The sequence below is a fragment of the Oncorhynchus keta genome, chromosome 22, assembly GCF_023373465.1.
Source record: "Oncorhynchus keta strain PuntledgeMale-10-30-2019 chromosome 22, Oket_V2, whole genome shotgun sequence".
Lineage (NCBI taxonomy): Eukaryota > Metazoa > Chordata > Actinopteri > Salmoniformes > Salmonidae > Oncorhynchus > Oncorhynchus keta.
In genome coordinates, this window is record NC_068442.1 from 15,839,720 (window position 1) to 15,855,647 (window position 15,928).

The 15,928-nt window shown below is 41.6% G+C and overlaps 1 protein-coding gene across 1 annotated transcript; it reads right to left on the reverse strand.

The window, feature by feature from the left end:
* Positions 1-930: 930 nt before the first annotated feature.
* On the reverse strand, positions 931-12,946 carry LOC118400748 (muscarinic acetylcholine receptor M2-like). The gene is made up of 4 exons (XM_052474828.1): positions 12,823-12,946; positions 7,434-7,673; positions 6,191-7,168; positions 931-5,478 (listed from the first exon to the last, which is right to left on the reverse strand). The coding sequence occupies exons 2-4, from the start codon at positions 7,605-7,607 to the stop codon at positions 5,149-5,151; spliced, it is 1,482 nt and encodes a 493-aa protein (XP_052330788.1). The 5' UTR covers positions 7,608-7,673; positions 12,823-12,946; the 3' UTR covers positions 931-5,148.
* Positions 12,947-15,928: the final 2,982 nt, after the last annotated feature.

A 15,928-nucleotide genomic window follows, 5' to 3' on the forward strand; every position in this document is an offset into this window, starting at 1 on the left:
GTTGGTTGTTGATCATTGCTAGACAGACATTTTCAAGTCTTGCTGTAGATTTTCAAGCCGATTTAAGTCAAAACAGTAACTAGGCAACTTAGGAACATTCAATGCAGTCTTGGTAAGCAACTCCAGTGTATATTTGGCCTTGTGTTTTAGGTTATTGTCCTGCTGAAAGTTGCATTTTTTCCCCAGTGTCTGCTGGAAAGCAGAATGAATCAAGTTTCCTCTAGGATTTTTCCTGTGCTTAGCTCTATTTTGTCTATTTTTATCCCCCCAAAAAATGACCTAGTCCTTGCTGATGACAAAAATACGAATAACAAGATGCAGCCACGACCATGCTTTAAAGTATGAAGAGTGGTACTCAGTGATGTGGCGTGTTGAATTTGCCCAAAACAGGACAAAACGTTTTTTTTTAGGCAGTTTTACTTTAGTGCCTTATTGCAAACAGGATGTGTGTTTTGGAATATTTGTATTCTGTACAGGCTTCCTTATTTTCATTCTATCCGACAGCCATTAAACTCTGCAACTGTTTTAAAGTCACCGTTGGCCTCATGGTGAAATCCCTGATCGGTTTACGTCATCTCCGGCAACTGAATTTGGAAGGACTCCTGTATCTTTGTAGTGACTGGGTGTATTGATACACCATCCAAAGTGTAATTATTAACATCACCATGCTCAAAGGGATATTCAATGTCTGCTTATTTTATTTTTACCCGTCTACCAATAGGTGCCCTTCTTTGCGAGGCATTGAAACCTCCCTGGTCTTTGTGGTTGAATCTGTTTGTGAAATTCACTTGTGTAGGGTACAGAGATGACATCATAGTCATAATACAAAATGTAAGTCGCTCTGGATAAGAGCGTCTGCTAAATGACTTAAATGTAAATGTAATGTTAAATACTATTACTGCACACAGAGTGAGTCCATGCAACTTTTTATGTGACTTGTTAAGCACATTTTTATTTAGGCTTGTCATAAGAAATCGGTTGAATACTAACTGACAAAATTCATTTGTATTAATTTGTAAACATTTCTAAAAACAGTCCACTTTGACATTATGGGGTATTGTGTGTAGGCAAGTGGAACAAAATCTCGTATTATCCAATTTTAAATTCAAGCTGTAACACAACAAAAGGTGGATAACGTAAAGGGCTGTGAATACTTTCTGAAGGCCCTGTACATGTGCAGAAGCACGATGTGCGCAGACTCACTCACTGATACACAACATGACCAGAAGTATGTGGACATCTGCTCTTCGAACATCTCATTGACATATCATGGGCATTAATATGTAGCTGCCTCCACTACTCTGGGAAGACATTCCACTAGATGATGGATCATTCCTGCCGGGACCGTCTTCCATTCAGCCACAAGAGTATTAGTGAGGTCCAGACCGATCTCGACAAACCATTTCTATATGGAACTCGCTTTGTGCACAGGATGTTGTCAAGCTGAAACAGGAAGAGAGCCTTCCCCAAACTATTGCCACAAAGTTGGAAGCACAGAATCATCTAGAATGTCATTGTATGCTGTAGCGTTAATATTTCCATTCACTGGAACTATGGGGCCTAGCCTGAGCCATGAAAAACAGCACCAGACTACGATTCCTCCTCCACCAAACTTTACAATCGGCACTATACATTTGGGGAGGTAGCGTTCTCTTGGCATCCGCCAAAACCAAATTCGTCCGTCGGACTGCCAGATGGTGAAGCGTGATTCATCACTCCAGCCGACACTTGGCATTGCCCATGATGATCTTAGGCTTGTGTGTGGCTGGTGGGCCATGGAAACCCATTTCATGAAGTTCCAGACGAACAGTTTTTGTGCTGACATTGCTTCCAGAGGCAGTTTGGAACTCGGTAGTGAGTTTTGCAACCAAGGACAGATGATTTTGACGTGCTTCAGCACTCGGCGGTCCCATCTGAGCTGTTGTTGCTCCTAGACAATTCCACTTCACAATAGCAGCACTTACAGTTGACCTGGGCAGCTCTAGCAGGGCAGAAGTTTGACAAACTGACGTTGAAAGTCACTGAGCTCTTCAGTAAGGCCATTCTACTGCCAATGTTTGTCTATGGAGATTGCATGGCCGTGTCCTCGATTTTGTATACCGGTCAGCAATGGGTGTTGCTGAAATAGCCGAATCCACTAATTTGAAGGGTTGTCGACGTACAGTGTAGTTACATACAGTACCAGTCATAAGTTTGGACACGCCTACTCATTCCAGTTTTTTAAATTTTTTTATCCTATTTTCTACATTGTAGAATAATAATGAAGATATAAAAACTATGAAATAACCAATATGGAATCATGTGGTAACCAGAAATGTGTTAAACAAATCAAAATATATTTTATATTAGAGCCCTATTTATTTATAAATAGCCCTATTTGGTAAAAGACCAAGTCCATAATATGGCAAGAACAGCTCAAATAAGCAAAGAGAAATGACAGTCCATCATTACTTTAAGACATGAAGGTCAGTCAATCCAGAAAATTTGAAGAACTAAAAGTTTCTTCAAGTGCAGTCACAAAAACCATCAAGCCCTATGATGAAACTGACTCTCATGAGGACCGCCACAGGAAAGGAAGACCCAGAGTTACCTCTGCTGCATAGGATAAGTTCATTCGAATGCACCTCAGATTGCAGCCCAAATAAATGCCTCACAAGTAACAGACACATCTCAACATCAACTGTTCAGAGGAGACTGTGTGAATCAGGCCTTAATTGTTGAAATGCTGCAAGGAAACCACTACTAAAGGACACCAATAAGAAGAAGATACTTTTTTGGGCCAAAAAACATGCACAATGGACATTAGACCGGTGGATATCTGACCATTGGTCTGATGAGTCCAAATTTGAGATTTTTGGTTCCAACCGCCGTGTCTTTGTGAAACGCAGAGTAGGTGAATGGATGATCTCCACATGTGTGGTTCCCACCATGAAGCATGGAGGAGGATGTGTGATGGTGTGGGGGTGATTTGCTGGTGACACTGTCAGGGATTTATTTAGAATTTCAAGGCACACTTAACCAGCATGGCTACCACAGCATTCTGCAGCAATATGCCATCCCATCTGGTTTGCGCCTAGTGGGACTATCATTTGTTTTTCAACAGGACAATGACCCCAAACACACCTCCAGGCTGTGTAATGGCTATTTGACCAAGAAGGAGAGACCTGACCTCCATAATCACCCGACCTCAACCCAATTGAGATGGTTTTGGATGAGTCGAACCGCAGTGTTGGAAAAGCATTCCAGGTGAAGCTAGTTGAGAGAATTTCAAGAGTGTGCAAAGCTGTCATCAAGGCAAAGGGTGGCTACTTTGAAGAATCTCTAATATAAAATGTTGAACACTTAATTGGTTACTACATGATTCCATGTGTAATTTCATAGTTGTTATGTCTTCACGATTATTCTACAATGTAGAAAATAGTACAAATAAAATCCTTGAATGAGTAGGTGTGTCCAAACTTTTGACTGGTACTGTATATTTACAGGTGTATTCGTAGTCTTATGTTTCTCTGAATCTGTTGGTTTTGGCTGTGCAGGAAATTCTCAGTCTTTTTCCTCTCTTCTCTCTCTTCCCTCTTCTTCTTCTTCTCCTAGATATATCAACAGTACTAGTGTTTTTATGTTGTTTCTCAGAATACTTACACATCTTTTTTTAACAATCTAAACCTCATTTATACTTACAGTTGGAGTCGGAAGTTTACATACACTTAGGTTGGAGTCATTAAAACCCGTTTTTCAACTCCACAAATTTTCACTCCACAAATTTCTTGTTAACAAACTATAGTTTTGGCAAGTCGGTTAGGACATCTACTTTGTGCGTGACACACGTAATTTTTCCTACAATTGTTTACAGACAGATTATTTCACTTATAATTCACTGTATCACAATTCCAGTGGGTCAAAGGTTTATATACACTAAGTTGACTGTGCCTTTAAACAGCTTGGAAAATTCCAGAAAATTATTTCATGGCTTTAGAAGCTTCTTATAGGCTAATTGAAATCATTTGAGTCAATTGGAGCTGTACCTGTGGATCTATTTAAAGGCCTACCTTCAAACTCAGTGCCTCTTTGCTTGATATCGTGGGAAAATCAAAAGAAATCAGCCAAGACCTCAGAAAAACAATTGTAGACCTCCACAAGTCTGGTTCATCCTTGGGAGCAATTTCCAAACGCCTGAAGGTACCTTGTTTATCTGTACAAACAATAGTACGCAATTATAAACACCATGGGAACACGTAGCCATCATACCGCTCAGGAAGAAGACGCATTCTGTCTCCTAGGAGGAATGGGCCATAATCCACCCAATTTATTGTGGGAAGCTTGTGGAAGGCTACCTGAAAAGTTTGATCCAAGTTAAAAGACAATGCTACCAAATACTAATTGTGTGTATGTAAACTTCTGACCCACTGGGAATGTGATGAAAGAAATAAAAGCTGAAATAAATCATTCTCTCTACTATTATTCTGACATTTCACATTCTTAAAATAAAGTGGTGATCCTAACTGACCTAAAATGGGGAATTTTTACTAGGATTAAATGTCAGGAATTGTGAAAACTGAGTTTAAATGCATTTGGCTAAGGTGTATGTGAACTTCTGACTTCAACTGTACATAGGGGAACATCTATAACCATGTGTCATAGTATATCAACAAACAAACCTTGTCTGAACAGTGCAGTAACAGCTCTGAGCAAACCTCTGCCACTGCACCTGTTTATCAAACAAGCACTGGACAACAAGCAATCACAAGACATCAGACAGAATCACCCAGACATACCCGAGATATGCAAATTCATACCATAGAGTAGACATGTCACATACCCAAAACATAACAGACAGCCATTATGTAAACCGAGTTTAGCCACCATGTTGAAACCAAACGTTTCATGAGAATAGCAGTCTAATTTGGAACCTACTCGTATAAAACCACAACCAACATAGATAGATACACATCTGAGCTGCATTTCATTCTAAGAAGTTGTCTCCCCTCTCCTTCTGCTCTGGTTCAGCCTCTGCACAGATCAAAGATGACTGGGTATGTCTAAACAATAGCTTCACCTACTTTCACCTATCCAGTCCTATCAGATCTGTGAGTATCTGAGTGAATCAAGACAGCAGCTTCGCAGCCATGACCCCTGACCCCCTGGTCCTCATGACCTCATCGTGCGTATGTTCCTGTACTGGCAGAGCAGCAGCTGTCTGAAGGTGTTCTTGAAGGTGGTGTTGCACAGGGCGTAGCAGGCCGGGTTGACGGTACTGTTGATGTAGCACAGCCAGTAGCCAATGGTCCACAGCGAGTTGGGGATGCAGCTGGAGCAGAAGGTGTTGATGAGCACCATCACATTGTAAGGTGTCCACGTAGCCACGAACGCCACCAGAATGGCCATGATGGTGCGTGTCACCTTCTTCTCCCGGGACGGAGGGCCCTTTTTCTTCTTCGTCTTCCTCTTGGGGCTCTGCTTGGAGTTCGTCTTTGTCACCTGGAGACAGAAAAGTGATTTTTTATCAGTATGAATGCATTTTTTTTCATGATTCTACATTCTCCCCTACCACGTAAAATATCTTGTGCTTTTTGATTATGGTTATAAGTATACACTTAGTGTACAAAACATTAGGAACACATACCTAATATTGAGTTAGGTTGAGGACTACAAGGTATCGAAAGGTTTCCACAGGGATGCTGGCCCATGTTGACTAATGCTTCCCACAGTTGTATCAAGTTGGCTGGATGTCCTTTGGGTGGTGGACCATTCTTGATACACAAGGGAAACTGTTGAGCGTGAAAAACCCAGTAGCGGTGTAGTTCTTGACACAAACCAGTGCACCTGGCACCTACTTCCATAACCCTTTCAAATGCACTTCAATCTTTTGTCTTGCCCATTCACCTTCTGAATGGCACACATACACAATCCATGTCTCAATTGTCTCAAGGCTTAAAAATCCCTCTTTAACCTGTCTCTTCACTTTCATCTACACTAATTGAAGTGGATTAAAGTGACATAAATAAGGGACCATAGCTTTCACCTGGATTCACCTGGTCAGTCTATGTCATGGAAACAGCTGATGTTCTTAATGTTTTGTATACTCAGTGTATATATCTTTTCACTTTACACATACTTCATATTATTATTTAATGGAAGTTGCTGTCTATTCTGTTGTGCATTGTATATATATATATATATATATCAACACCTTTAACAGCGTCCGTGTCACCAGGCTGTGTTTCTCTGTTGCAGGGGTGGAATCTGTGTTGCTGTGCGTGGCTTTGTATGTCTCTCCCTCAGGCCGGGACTTGCTTCTGATACAGGAGAGTTTGGGCCCACAGCCTTTGGCCTGGTTCTGATAGCAACACCGCGTCTGGCTGGATTTGGCCTCACCGTTTGACCCCTTCTGTGATAGGCCAGGCTCTTTCTTTTGATTGGATGACGAGGCAAGGTTGCTGACTGTTGTGGTAGAGCTATCTCTGTCTGGCCCTTCCCCTCTGCAGGGCTCCCTGTCATTCTGCTGCTGGACCCCTTCCCCGACCTTCTCTCCATCCCCACCCTCCTCCTCCTCCTGCTCCCCAGTCACAGTGCAGTCATTGGGCTGGGCCCTGCACCCATCCTCCTGGCTCTGCGATGGGCCTTCTCCCAGGCTATTCCCTGAAGGTTTCCTGCTGTTCCTCCGTACCCGGCTGCGACTGGCCTTGGATATGCGCCAGTAGAGACTGATCATGATGGCCACAGGCAGGTAGAAGGCAGCGATGGCCGTGCCAAACGTCACTGTTGCGTTGGAGAAGAACTGGATGTAGCACTCGCCAGGCGGCACTGTCCGCCCACCCGCGAAGAACTGCCAGAACAAGATGGCAGGAGCCCATAGTACGAATGACAGCACCCAGGCCGCCGCAATCATCATCCCCGCCATCATGGTGCTGCGGCGCACCGGATAGCTGAGAGGCTTGGTGATGCAGAAGTAGCGGTCAAAGCTAATGATGAGGAGGTTCATAACTGAGGCGTTGCTGACCACGTAATCAATGGACAACCACAGGTCGCACACGACCGGGCCTAAGGGCCAGTGTCCAATCACAATGTAGACAGTGTAGAGGTTCATGGAGCACAGGCCAATAATGAGGTCAGCACAGGCTAGGCTGAACAGGAAATAGTTGTTGACAGTCTGGAGGTTCCTATTGACCTTTATGGAGAGCATACAGGAGAATATTAGAAAAGACAATGATATGTGTAGAACCAGGAGTTTTTCCCAACCATGTGATCTGGCCAAGGACCCTAACAATGTGCAATGCATTTTGCCAATATCTTTCAATCACAACACTAAAGAATAACAGGTCTCCAGTATTTTAGGTGCACTGAATATTGGCTATCCAATATATGACCTTTTCAACTGTATCCTAAGAATATGATTAATTTAAAAAACTAAGTGATGGATCTTTAATCCAAACCTTTATGGAGAGCATAACCAGGATGTTGCCAATGATGGTGACGAGGCTGAGTGACCCGGCCACCAGGATGATGAGAACGATCTCTACCGTCTTATAGGGACTCCCAGAGAAGAGACTGCTGCTTTCATTGTCTGAGCCGAGGTTGGAGTAGTTGGTGAGGTTGAGCTTCTCCATCTTGTCTGGTCTTGGTTATCCTTTTCAAGTATGCTTTGGGGCCAATCTCAGAACTATAAGATACACCTGGTAATGACAAAGATTACATACGCTTTTGACAAGAGATTCTCCATTAAGCCTTCTTTTTAGTCCAGGATAAGGCTTAATATGGGTCCAGGAAACCAGCCCATAGTGTATTAAGTCTAAGCATGAGTGCATCTCTTTTAGTGTGTGTGTGTGTGTGTGTGTGTGTGTGTGTGTGTGTGTGTGTGTGTGTGTGTGTGTGTGTGTGTGTGTGTGTGTGTGTGTGTGTGTGTGTGTGTGTGTGTGTGTGTGTGTGTGTGTGTGTGTGTGTGTGTGTGTGTGTGTGTGTGTGTGTGTGTGTGTAAGCATATCTCTGTACTCCTCACAATCAACTACCTGATGGTGTTGTACTTGGTTCTTTTGTGATTTCCGACACCAGCTTCCTGACTGGTAGAGGAGAGAGCAGGTGTGTGTTCCTTTACCCAGGTGTGAAACAAAATGGCAGGTGAGCAAATAAAGGCCCTTTCCCGTAGCTGCAGGGTTTAGAAAATCCACACAGTAGTGTCCTATATCTCAAAATGAATATGCAGTATCACCCCTGGATATTTTAGGACAGGCATGAAGGAAGCACATTCTCAGATGCAATTTACAAAGGATTATTGGTGAGCAGCAATGACCTGACTCCTAATATTTATCCACCTGCTGCTGTGTTTGTAGAAAGTAGATTTGACCTGACTGTTAACTACTGAACACTACAGACTAAATTAAAAGTAAATAGTTGACCTAATAATGACCTAAATTACAAAATGAAATGTTTGTTTCCTTATCCTGTAAGCCTTTGGATAAGGAGGGACAGCAATCCTTTCTATGGTTTTGATTACCTGACTGCTGTCTACTAATGCTATCATTTCTGTCCAAAACCCAATGCAAGTCAATATCTCCCAAATAATTGTTTTAATTTGTTTTTTAATTTGTTTTTGTTTTGTTGATGAAACGTGTAGTACATATTCTGCTGTTCTATCGCGTCTGCAGTGAGGTCAGAGGGAAGAAGCAGTGTAGTGATTTGCAGTAACCTCTTTGTTGTTGTAGTATCCCAAATGGACGCGGCACAAATAAGGATTCGATCTTAAAGTAAAGTCATTGAGCTACACAGTCAATTCCAGTCACATTGGGATGATTTTGAAATATTGAAACCATTTTTTTGAATTTGGCCTTAATTGTACTGTATTTGGCTCATCTATGCTATGAGTTTGAATGCACTTTAACTGTATGGTTTCCTGGACAAGGCTCCCCTCCTGGCTCTTTGATGAACTGAAAGTACTCACTGGGATAGGAAGTGATCTGACAGGTCGAGTTAGAACACATTATTAGGTCACCCTAACCTCTAAGACAGCTCATTTACATGTTCTGGTTTACCTGGAAACATACATGTTGACAGCTAATCTGATTATAAGAGCCAAGTTAATAATGTCAAGTTGTTCCCCTAATTCTATAGGCTTGTAGAAGTACAAACAAGTAGCCTAGTGGTTAGAGCATTGGGCCTGTAACTGAAAAGCTGCTGGTTTGAATACATGAGCCAACAAGGTAAAAACTTGTTGATATGCCCTTGAGCAAGGCACTTAACCCTAATTTGCTCCAGGAGTGCTTTACTACTATGGCTAACCCTGTAATATTGAATCTGCACTGACCAATAGCTAGCTACTGTCACAGCAAGAGACTACATTCATGCTGCCACTGTGGGCTAACTGTGAGGGGCAGATGTACTGATAGATAGAGGTCTATCAGCAAGCGCCTGTCTCCATGTCACGACAGCAGAGATCCTATCAGGCTAAAGATGAGTAACTGACTGTGGGAATAGGGAAGGATGGTGTCCACTTTGAGAGAGTGATGTTGGTGCAGTTGTTCATCTTCCTTGCTGTATTTTATACTTTCTACACTTTGTGAGACACTAATCGCTCTCTGATCCTGTCTTGGCTCATCTCTAGCTCATCTCTGCACCAACCCAGCCCTCTTCTGTCTGACAGTAACAAAGCAGATAGCTCGATTTACAGGTATAGCAATTCCCTATGACACAAAACAAACAACACCATAACTACATTTAGCAAATGGAAGAACACCACTGTAATAGCTGCTAAGGAACGACGGTAAGAACAAAAAGTATCTACAGCACAAACATTACTCAGACAGCGATGTGATTACCTGATCTATTCGGATCCGAAAATCAATGGAAAGACACTCAGGAGAGACTTTTCAAGGATCCTTGCATGTTACTGAAGCAGCCCCATAAGCAACTCCATTAGACTATGTGATAAGATTGTACCTAATAGAGGCTTCCTTCCTGCTTTTAACATCAGCTCAAATATCATTACATTATGAGTACCCCCATCTGTTATCCCTCAGATACCCCATTTGATTAAATTATGAAACAGTGCTGTGCTGCACTTACAGGGTCATAACCATAGAAATACAGTATAGTTATAACACTCAAAAGATCAGGAAGAGAGCCTGCTCTTCTCTATTGATCTGTTTGCGTTTGAGGTGAAAGTAAGACAAACATGTTTCATATTCTTTCCTATTCTTACTATTCTGACAAACATATTTGCTCATGAATTATTCATGAAGCCCCCTCCCACTCATATGCACGTACAGTAGGTGGCCCTATGGAGAACCTCATATACAGACCTGGCATTAAATGTTATCGAACACTATGAATCAATCAGTGACCTGCTCGGAGTCATTGTGTTTTGCTTCAGGCATTAAGAGTTAACGCGGAGAGACCAAACAGCCGTTACACAACTGTCCAATTAGCTGCCTGAGTGGCAAACACATTTATTTATGAATGTACAATGAGGATAGGGTTCAGACCAATGATGTGTCTGAATATTATGCAATAATAATGTACATATGTATGTCTATGGGTCAGACAGAGCTCCTCTTCCCTCCCTCATACCACGTGCACATGTAGCCCCTCACACCCAGACCCTCTGATTCAAACATAACAGGATGGTAACAGGACAGCTCCTACTAATTGTTATGGATGGAATCTGGAGAGAGAAAAAACGAAGCAGTTCCTTGACAGGCCCACTAGCTTATCTAGCGTAATCTGATTCAACAGCTGCTTGCCCCAACAGCTGGTTCCGGTAATGTGCTAGTATGACTGGCTGTCTGGCTGAGTTGGTTTTCAGGGAACAATTCTCTTCTCACTGGGACTCTGAGAAGGGCACCACATGCTGCTGCTACATTCTGTCTCACCATGTTACAGAGAACGAATCTGGGGCACTGGAACACAACTTGGAACATGTCTTGGAACGTGTGTGTCCGTGTGTGTGATCTTTCTCTTTTAGACCCTCTTGTGTTCAGTCCACTCAAAGCAAGTTACTCTGTTTTTCCATTGAGGGCCTGGATCACCTTTCGTCTTTCTGCACAGTCCATCGCAAATAAACAACCTGACAGTATACGAGGCCAATAAAATTGCCACCACTTGTTGTAACAATTTCTGGGAAGTCTGTGCTACACTGGGAGAGGTGGGAAATTTTACATCCCTGTGTGCTCTGCATTGACGTAGGAGTGTAACAGAGTGTGGAAAAAACACACGCCACTCTGTATCACAGAGCCAAGCAGGAGAGACAGAAACAACCTGCTAACACCAGATTCTACCAAACAACACACCCTGAGAACAGAGGGGAGGAGGAGAGGAGAGGAGAAAGAGGAGGAGAAAACTATGGGACAGAGGAGAGGAGAAAGGGATGATCGCTGTACACGCACAGGCAGAAAGACGGAGTCGGTCTATCTGAGCCAGGGCACCCTGGGGAGGAATATGAGATTTAATAGGAGAAGATTAGGAAACATAATCAGATCTACCATGTACAATTCCCAGGGAGGAGTCCGGCAGCAATCTAATTTAGCTGTTTAACACACACACAGTACAGCATGGGAGATTCCTGGTGAGAAACAATATAATTGTTCTGGCCTCACTTGACACTATCATTAAATCATGATATTAAAGGGTAATGGTACAGGACAAGAGTGAAGGGTTAGTCAAGGTTACATGAAGACTCGCGCCTCAGGGATATCGTGTGGAAGGCACAATGATACGACCTGGGCCGAAAAAAGTTGTATTTTGTAAACTACAAAATATCAACTTTTCAAATACTGAGGTAGTGTAACAGTGTTTCAACTAAAAGGCAACTTTTTTCTTTGATATTCAAATACAGGTCTCAGAAAAACAAATAATATTTTAAAGTATTTTGAATATCTCACAGAAAACCAAATAATACTGAAGGTATTTGAATATATGCAAGTGACATTTAAAAAAACTAAAATATATTTATTTGATGGCTGCCAAATTACTTGATGAAGAACCAAAAACTACAACAGTTCATTGAATTAGTCTAAATATTTGATCATAAGCACATGGTTTGGAGAGCCCTTAGATATAAATCTTAATATAGCCTATAGCCTACAATGAAATACATGAGGGACATGGAATCACCTCAACATTAGAGTAGACCACTTAGGCAGCTTCAAAATTACTAACAAATATATGTTCATGAGTGAGACATCAGGAAATAGAGTAACACTTGACATCTAGTTCTTACACGTGTTGTAACTTTGGGATTATGACAATATCACATTGTTGTTACATAAGATGTTGGAAATGGCTTTATAATTGCATAACAATGGAGTTATTACATAAGTGATATAAGAAACAGTCACTATTATTCCTCTTGCAAAAACGTTCAGCTCATTGCTATCCAATTAAAATGCAATTACCAAAGTATTATGTAACAACATGCTAATATGATGTTTCTCCAATAGTACAGTTTTATTACACAAACACAAGAACAGTCATGTTCAAAGGGTCTATGCTCTGTTGAAACACTGTAAGCGCCAAAGTAGGCACAAATCCATAATGTACAAGTTTATTTTTCCGACAGAAACATTGTGTTTGTACAGTAATTTTATTTCTGAGAACAGTCACTTCCATTCAAGAAACGTAGCTCCAAAACTCCACCCAAAATTGTACATGCACCCAACTTTTAAAATGATCTGTGCGTTTTTATTCTAACCCTAACCCTAACCCTAACCCTAACCCTAACCCTAACCCTAACCACTTACAAACCAAACGCAGTTCGCGTAAATAATATAATATTTGATAGGATATGTTAAAGGTTGAACAGTCTCGCTGTGACAATGGTTGTCCCGGACTTACCTTCGACCAGTTGAGTCGGGTGGTGGATGGATCCAGTTGTTATGCCCATATCACTGTAACTGTCCAGAAAATATAGCTTCAACAACCTGGAGAAATGTAATGGCAGATGTCGACATACTTCTCAGACTGAAGGACAAAGGGCGACTTTGCGTGTTCGCAAGTAGTCATATGTGCGAGAGCGAGAGAGAGAGGGGGAGAGGGGGGGGTCGTGAATGAATCAAGACGCTGCACCATAAAATGAAATTGTATTTCGACAAGTTTATGAAGTTTTGGAAACATTGTCAACACTAAAGATTCAGGTGTAAGCTATTTTCCTTTGCAATAAGGAAGTAAAGTCTATTCCAGAACGCATTATTTGTGGTGCGTGCAAAATGTTGTTTAAGAACCATGGACAGTGCTCGCACGTGGTGCCAATATAAAGCCCGTGGGTAAACAACTTTGCATGCTTCACTGCATTAGCCATGACTTAATTTAAGGATAATATGACAAACAGAAAGCCTGCCAGTGCTTGATAATCCAAGCATGTGCGTTTACTGTGGAGTATTTATTCACAGGCATTCAAACACAGCAAGATTGTCGCGGCAGGTAGCCTAGGGGTTAGAGCATTTTGGCCGGTAACCGAAAAGTTGCTAGATCGAATCCCCGAGCTGACAAGGTAAAGGTCTGTTGTTCTGCCCCTGAACAAGGCAGTTAACCCACTGTTCCTGGCCGTCATTGTAAATAAGTCATTGTAAATAATGAACTTTGTTCATAACTAGCTTGCCTATTTAAAAATATATATGTGAAGTTAGTTCCATTCCGTGTCCCTTGTAGATGTCTAATATCACGGGCTTCTATACACATAACAGCCCTGACTTTGTAATAATTATTAAACATTAATGAATTAATTAAAGTGCCCGCTTTTTAACTTGAACAATGACAGTTAGGTGGAATATGGTGTTTGTTAAGTATACTCTATGTGACAATGCAAGCCTAGGAGTTGATTGTTATGGCTGAAAATTTACAAAATACCATTCAATAATGGTACTATTCACTCAGTGGATGTAATCTGTCCCTGCATCCGTCCTATTTGCTGTATTAACCATGTATTCCATGTTAGTAGGCCTAGCTCACTTAATGCATCACAGTAATCAAATGAGGGGCTTTGCAAAAGTATTTAGAGCAAAGTTGTTATGGAAACTATATGAGGACCTAATAGTGAAAAATTATCCACAAAATGGATCCATGTAAAACAAATGGTTTTCCCTCTCAGCATAACGAGGGAACGAGATTCTGCTCAACTCCATAGTTATTCTGTAGCCGGAGGATTTTAACCTTTATAACTCTGTCGTATTGACCTTCACCACGCGTGACGTACACTGCCCCAGTCTGAGTGTGGCCTTACCCTGATGGAATTACTAGAGAGAATAACAGCCTCCACACTCAAACTATTACAGACGAGATGTGGATCTGTCATCTAACAGGCTCATACACGCCACTTAAATAGGATTCAGACTGAGAATGTAAGAGCTCACATATAATTCTCATGTTATTCTTATCCCGAGTCATGGTTAATCGTAGCATAGTACATACTGTACATCAATGTATAACACAGTAATCTGAAATCCCACCAGATTGTGCCTCAGCTTTGGACATAAGTCGTTGTAGTTACAGTATGTCCAAAATATACACACATACAGTGTCCATAACAGATGTGTAGGATCATTATGAGTGTAGAATTAGTGTATATGGGTCATTACCATTTATAAATTGGGTTTAGTGTTTCCATGCTGGAGTTTCTGCCTCAGACTACTACTGACCACAACACAAGCATGTCTGCAGCTTCCTCCCCATTAGACTCCATACACACATCCTTATTACCATATAATTAAATAGAGAATAATGTAGCAAAACATAATTGAATTGATCTCTATGATTATTACATTATGTTTATTGTTTGTGATCAGTCGTTATTACAATAAGCATCATGTTTAAAGACATGTGGACATCGTCTCTCCATGGCGACAAACAATGCTAACGTTGGTGACGACTCTCACACTGGAAATAAATAATAATAGGAAATGAAGATAAGTGTAACGTGAGTCGGGCTAAAACTGATGGGGATTATGTCATTCAACCCTGATTAGCATTAGTGATTGGTGTTTTAGACACAGCGCATTGAGATGGTCACAAGCATCTGAAGCATAAACCAGTTTTCAATGACAGTATTACAATGGGATATGGGACCCACAACCATATATAGAGACATATGATGATGCCTATGTTCATCACTGTCATAATATCACTTGAGAGGGACAGCTTTATTGTATGCCTAAGAGGAGAGCCAGTGGATGGATGGTTCCTGGTTCGAATTCCAGGTCTGGCACAATTACCTGTAGGGGTGTGAGTGTGCAACCTGAGAGTTGCTGCTGATATCACTGTCTCAGATGTTATCTACTGCCAAGCAAGAAACGTAACCAATCAGCTGCTCCAGTGGAGCATCTCTGTGTCTGCTTCCAACTTTCTGTATGAGTAGATTATGTTGTGTCCCAGGGTGTTGGGTATTGTATGGGGACAGGAAAAATGTATTTATGTTTAACAATGAATAATAAATGCCAAAAGGTGCATCATGCTGTGTTTTCTGTTACAGTGCTTGTGTAACACAGGTAGTTTCTCTGATAATTCACCTTTGCCTGAGACCTGAAGTGTTAGCTCCCAGCTCTAACAGCTAGGCTTCGGCTCAGTGTGTTAATACAGTCTTGAGTAACGTAGATTTCCTAGATTTGATAAATGGTTGGTTAGACTAGTGAGACGACTGAGCCAAGCCTCCCGGTCAACTACATGTCAGGCCTTGGGTTTGTCGCCCTGTTATTCTCTGTTGGATTTCTATCTGGGATTTCCTTTCCATTATTGTGTGTATGGGACAGTGCCTTTATGTTGGGTGCTCTTTGATGAAGATAGTATGTGACTATGAGTGTGTAAATACCACACAGTACCTTTTACTTTTGGAGGAAATCTGTTCCTGTATTAGTTCTATTGGCCATTGGGGCAATAGGCACTCGACTCATTCCATAATAAACCTGTGCGAGAGGGATATAGCCTTCAGTAATATTTTTAGACCTTGGAT